The sequence below is a fragment of the Moschus berezovskii genome, chromosome 13 (assembly GCF_049115385.1).
Source record: "Moschus berezovskii isolate FMDL1 chromosome 13, NW_MosBer_1.0, whole genome shotgun sequence".
NCBI classification, from domain to species: domain Eukaryota; kingdom Metazoa; phylum Chordata; class Mammalia; order Artiodactyla; family Moschidae; genus Moschus; species Moschus berezovskii.
This window is the reverse complement of record NC_142472.1, coordinates 53,316,783-53,322,936: the sequence shown is the minus strand read 5'-3', so window position 1 is coordinate 53,322,936 and position 6,154 is coordinate 53,316,783. Positions and strand designations below refer to the sequence as shown.

General features: G+C 51.4%; 1 protein-coding gene across 1 annotated transcript; it reads left to right on the top strand.

The window, feature by feature from the left end:
- The first annotated feature begins 466 nt into the window (after positions 1-466).
- On the top strand, positions 467-5,944 carry SHISA2 (shisa family member 2). Its single transcript, XM_055426359.2, has 2 exons — positions 467-797; positions 3,767-5,944. The coding sequence occupies exons 1-2, from the start codon at positions 467-469 to the stop codon at positions 4,318-4,320; spliced, it is 885 nt and encodes a 294-aa protein (XP_055282334.1). The 3' UTR covers positions 4,321-5,944.
- The last annotated feature ends 210 nt before the right edge of the window (positions 5,945-6,154 follow it).

The following is a 6,154-nucleotide window of genomic DNA, read 5'->3' as shown; positions in this document are numbered from 1 at the left end:
CTGCTCGGAGCCCTGCGCCCGCTGCCCGGCTTCCTGGGCTCTTCTCACCGCCGGCGCGGGGTATAAAGGAAACGAGACGCACTCGGGACCACAGGGCTTAAACTCTGCGGAGCGCGCTGGCTCTGGGTACGCCGCGGCACGCCCACTGGTGGTCTGGCTAGAGTGATCGTCCCCTCGGGGATGCACGGGCAGGGTCCCGTCGCGGGTGAAGCCTCCGGAGGCTGCCCGATGGCAGCCCCGGGGACCCTCTGAGTCGTAACCCGGAGAGTTCGGTCGGCGAGTGCCCACGAGTTCAAGGCTGCCTCTGCTCAGACCGCGCTGCCGGCCGAGGGAGGGCATGGCTTAGGTCCCGGACGTCGCGGCGGGGGCGGTGACCCGCGGACCGGACACTCAGCGAAGAGGACCAGGGCGCCGGAGTCGGTTCTGCGCCCTCGGAAGACGCGCCGCCCGCGCCCAGAGTGGTGCCATGTGGGCCGGCCGCCACCCGGCCGCCGCCTCCCCGGACGCCGCTTCGCTCCTGCGGCTGCTGCTGGCCGCGCTGTTGGCGGCCGGGGCGCTGGCCAGCGGCGAGTACTGCCACGGCTGGCTGGACGCGCAGGGCGTCTGGCGCCTCGGCTTCCAGTGCCCCGAGCGCTTCGACGGCGGCGACGCCACCATCTGCTGCGGCAGCTGCGCGCTACGCTACTGCTGCTCCAGCGCCGACGCGCGCCTGGACCAGGGCGGCTGCGACAACGACCGCCAGCAGGGCGCCAGCGAGCCCGGCCGCTCGGACAAAGACGGCCCCGACGGCTCGGCAGGTAGGCGGGCCGGGCCGGGCAGGGCGAGCCGGAAGCGGGGTAAGGGGCGCAGGCTCGCCGGCGGGCCCCGCGAGCCTGGAGAGGAGGAGGGAGTTATGAGCCTGCGATTGCGGGCGTGGGGTCTGGACTGGGGGGGTGGGCGGGGGACGGTGTCTGCACTCTGGCCCAGCCTTTAATGTGTGCGGAACAGGACACCGGTCCACTGTCTTGGGCCTCAGTTGCCCCATCTGTCAGCTAGAGAGTGGCTTGGCTTGGATTTTTCCCGAAACAAACAAGATCGTAACATGCAAGTCAGAGTTGGCCGCAGACAGCCCCACGTTCCTCCTCCCCGGAGGTCTCTCTGCCCCTCCCCGTGTCTCCTGTCTCCGTAAGTCCAGGGAAAAGGTCCTGTCCTGGCGGGGGCACTTGAGGGCTCCCCACAGGGAAGACAGCTGCGGGGCCTTCCCCGGGGTGATGGTGACGCGGCACCCCAGACCCTGGGAACGTCTAGCTGTCCCTAAGACAGGGCTCCCCCGGCCGGATCTCCTTATCACACCCACCTGGTGCGTGTGATATCAGAGCGCTGCCAGTCTTGCTCTTTATGGCTTTGATTTTTTAATTATAGTTTTTCAAATTGCCCAAATTAGAGTTGGAAAAATATACTCCTGAAAACATTTGATAGATTTCACTTCCTCTGCTTGTCACCAGCCTCCAAGACCCCTTCCTGCCTCGAGGACACACCCAGGATGTGTCCAGGGAGGGAGGACATGGTCCAATGGAGGTGGACGGGCACCTGTAGCCCAGAGCGGCATCTCCTGTGTTTCTTTGGCAGGTACTGAGAAGGAAAGGACTTTGCACCCTGAGCCCCCCGGGTTCCAGCTGCCTGAGCCCTGCTCTGCTGGTCACTCTTCCTAGAACTGGCTGGGCTTGTGAGAGGCAGCTCCTTTCAGTGTCCTTCAGTCGCACACTTCTGTTAGCCATCCTTCCTGATCTCTGCCTTGACTGAGAAGAGGAGAAGGGAGATGAGGAGGGGTCCTGGAAGGCAAGCCCAGTGCAGCTGGGTGTGTGGCCACAGAGCAGACCTGGAGCTGGAGGGAGGAGCCAAAGGCACACAGCTCCTGGGGCCTGCCAAGTTGGCAGTAGACGGCCTCCCAGACGCCGCAGTGACTGCGGACTAGTCGGTGGGCAGCCAGCTTCTCACGATCCTGTCGTGTGAGTGGAAGCCTTCTGAGTTGCACTTTTGGATCTGTTTTCCTAAAAACCCTGCTTTTCTGCAGTCAAGAAGGACAGCATGTCTAATCAAGCAGTCTCCAGGGCTTCCAGGAGCACTGCCTTCTCTGCCCTGCGTAGTTATTTAGGCTTCTGATTAAAATCCTGGAAAGAGAACAGTTATTTCTCCCCCAAACTCATTATGTGGACTTAGACTGCCTTCAGTTAGGTACATTCTAACGTTTAGGGTATTTTTTCTTAACTGTTAATTCGTTTACTTCTCAATAACATGTAAGGCTGGTGTCTTAATTTAGAAAATGTTATCTTCCATCATCAGCCTTTGGTTACATGCTTAATAAAGTATGTTTTACTGACAAGCCATCCTTTCTCTGTGGCTCTGTATGGTTCTGTGTCTTAGAAACACCAACTCTAGAAATATCAGTACTGTCAGAGGAGCGTGGTTAGAACAGCCGCTGCCCTAGTGGACAGTTAGGATAAGAGGGTGTTTTAAGTCTCTGCCCTAGGTGCTGGGGAGCTGCGCATCTTCCTGGACTGTGTACTGGCTGAGAACAGTGGGACCAGTCCTTGCCCTCATGTCCAATCAGATAGTGAGGGAGATGGGAAGGAACACCTCAAAAGACACGGGCTCTTGGTCATGTAGGGTGGGGTCCACAGACCCTTCCCTCCTGGTTCTTGGTCCCCATCAAGCCAGTGTGTCCAGCTTCTGAAACCCCATAGTGCTAGGCCCACGGCACCCCCCAAGATCTTTGTAAGTAAAATAATTTTAAAAATGGAGCTCACTACTGATTTTAAGAAAGTGTTTATTTTTATCTTGACAGTTTTATTTTCTGGAATAAATCTTACTGGCTAGGTACGATGCTGACTGCTGTATGTTCTATAGCTTTCCCTGTGGCTCTCCACACAGAATCCAGTGTCCTAAGCCAGGCCTGTGACTCCTCCTCCACCACCTCGTCCTGCCTAGGCCCTTCTTGGTGCCCCTGGAGACACTTGTCCTCCTGGGTACCTTGTTTCATGCTGACCCATCATTGTCTGGATAGCTCCCCTGCTCCCTCCCCACCGCCCCCTATGCAGGCCCACCTCCCAGTTACCAGCCTTCAGCTTGGCAAGTGTGTATGGGAGGGCTTTTTTCCCTTAAAACCCTTTGACCTTTGTGCCTTACAAACTCTTTTTGGAAATGGCTGTGACTAGGATGTGACCTAGATTTTTTATTTGCCTGTGAAACAAGAACCTGTGAAAAAAATGGTCAAAGAAGTTTGCCAGAACTGCGAATAACTTTCTGGGGAAAAGAAAAAAGACTTTGAAATACTATCGACTCATTTCTGGGCAGACCGCACAAACTTTAGGGCAGACTGAAATGTGGGCAGTGCAGTTACTGTAGGAATTTTAGAATAAACTCAATCTGTAAAACTCATATTTTTGATAAATTGGATATCTGCCTCAAAGAGTGTTGCGATTGATGAGTCTAGCTGTCAGCGTAAACAGCTTTGTTTTGGGAACCGACCCCCCAGTCTGCAGGCAGGTCCTAATCCTCACCCCCTTTTCCTAAGCTCCTGATAAAGGGCGGTGCTTCCTGTGCTGTGCGCCTCCGACAAGCGCGCACACCGCCCGGTCGCGGTTCCGGGACTCTGGGAACTGGTGTGGCTCATTTATTGATCTCTGCTGCCCATCACCGATTTTTACTGCCTCCTTCCAGGAAGTCATCAGATTTTTACTGCCTCCTTTCAGGAAGTCATCATGTATATCTCTCTCCTTTTCTTCAGTCCCCATCTACGTGCCCTTCCTCATCGTCGGGTCCGTGTTTGTCGCCTTCATCGTCTTGGGGTCCCTCGTGGCCGCCTGCTGCTGCAGATGCCTCCGGCCCAAGCAGGAGCCGCAGCTGAGCCGGGCCCCGGGGGGGCCCCGCCTGGTGGAGACCATCCCCATGATCCCCAGCGCCAGCACCTCGCGGGGCTCCTCCTCCCGCCAGTCCAGCACGGCCGCCAGCTCCAGCTCCAGCGCCAACTCGGGGGCCCGGGCACCCCCGACCAGGTCCCAGACCAACTGTTGCCTGCCCGAGGGCACCATGAACAACGTGTATGTGAACATGCCCACGAACTTCTCCGTGCTCAACTGCCAGCAGGCCACCCAGATCGTGCCCCATCAGGGGCAGTACCTCCATCCCCCCTTCGTGGGGTACCCCGTGCAGCCAGACTCGGTGCCCCTGACCCCGGTGCCCCCGTTCCTGGATGGGCTGCAGACGGGCTACAGGCAGCTCCAGGCTCCCTTCCCCCACACTAACAGCGAACAGAAGATGTACCCAGCGGTGACTGTGTAACTCAGAGGGTGGCAGGGGGCCTGGACCAGCCGGGGGTGAGCGGGCGCTGTGGGCTTGGGAAGGATTCTAGCCTGGAAGTCTCTGCCTGTCGGTGTTGCTTATGGCATGGTTCTGTTGGATGGCTTCATTTGCCCTCAAACTGTATGAAAACATCTTTCTCTGAATTAGCGTGTCTAGATTTGTTTATCCTGGTGTATGATTGATTTACGATGGGAAAGAAGAGTCCCTGGAGATACCTGTGTCGTTTCCAACGGCTCCGTGACACCTGTAAGCCTTTAAGTGCCCTTGAGGTATGGCTGTCAAAAGAATTTTGTAAACGGATGGAGAGTTTTTATTATTTTGTTATTATTACTTTTTTTTTTTTTTACAAGATCAGAACTGCTGTTCCCTCCCCGTTACCTGGGCCGGTTTCTAATAAGCATCTAAGGTTTTAGGGGAGACGCAAAGAACAACAGTTCTTATAAAAGGAAGCCAACCTGGACTCAGACGTTAGTCCTTGATCTCAGTATTTCCCAGGCACATCTTAATTTGTTGTAAAAAGATATATATATTATCTATTTTTGTGCTTTTGGGGGGGTCTGTTTTGTGCTTTTTTACCTAGTGTAGAGGTCTTATTACAAAGTGGTTTTCTACATTAAAAAAAAGACTGAAAGAAATTGTATAGTTCTTAACTGATGACATTTCAGAACTCTGGGATTATTTTAATCTTGAAGTAGTGGATGGTGTAGTAATAAAACCATTCATCCCCTTCTTGATTGTATCTTTTAAATTTCTGGCTTTACATTGATATCTGAGAAGAAGTAATGTTTTTGTGTTGAAATCATAAACTGTATCACCTGCTACTTCTCCAGGTTCCTTTTTAATTTTGTCGTGTGTTATGGCTTGGCTTTCATTCTGTTTGGTGTTCAAATCTCCATGTCCATATGGTACTGAGTGCAGGTAATTACTGTTGTTATAAATGTTATAACATCAGCCTTTCTGCCTAGATCTGATAAAACATTTTCTTATTTTCCCTATAAAAACTCACATGCTTTATAAAGATACTTAGTATCGTTTCTCAGCCATAATCCCAGTCTTGGGATGAAATTTAAACCACAAATACAATTTACTGTGCAAATCTAGGCTTTTTATACCGTCGTTATCAAAATGTCTTATTTTTCAAGCAAGAGGGACTGTTAAGTTGAGAAGAGCTTTTCAAAGTAGGCATTGTCTTTCTTCCCCACAAAGTTCTTGTTTTCTTCTCTCTTAGTCTTCAGCAAACACTGTATTCATTACCAGCATTGTGAATTATGAATCTCAAGTGAATTTATTTGTGTATTGTTCACTTATAAGAAATAAGTCAAGATGTGTGCTAGTAAATTTCCAAATGCTAGCAAAACCAAGATTTGTAATTAAATGGTCATAAGGTATGGTCTTTTACATATTTATATCTGTAGCTGTGGTTATCTGTCATCAATCATGTGTCTACCTGTTTGATTGCTTATATGCATCTCTACCTGTTATCTCATGACTGAATAAAACCATTGTTGGCAATTGTTGTCAACAAGATACTCCATCAAACCTCTTAATAACCAAAGGCAGGGGAAAATCATTTTACTTATTAATAAATATTTTATGGGATGAATTCCTAGGGGAGTTGTTTTTTTTTTAATTTTCATTCTACTTGGTAATTTTACAGATGGTCTATTAAACCTGCTAATAGAGTAAAATTGCTAAAAATCATAAATACTGCTTTCTAGAACCAAGAGCCTGCCTTTTAAAGTGATTAATATCTGGGAAAGTGATGGTGTGTTCTGAGTCAGTGGGTATCATTTTACATGTGTCTTGGGAAATG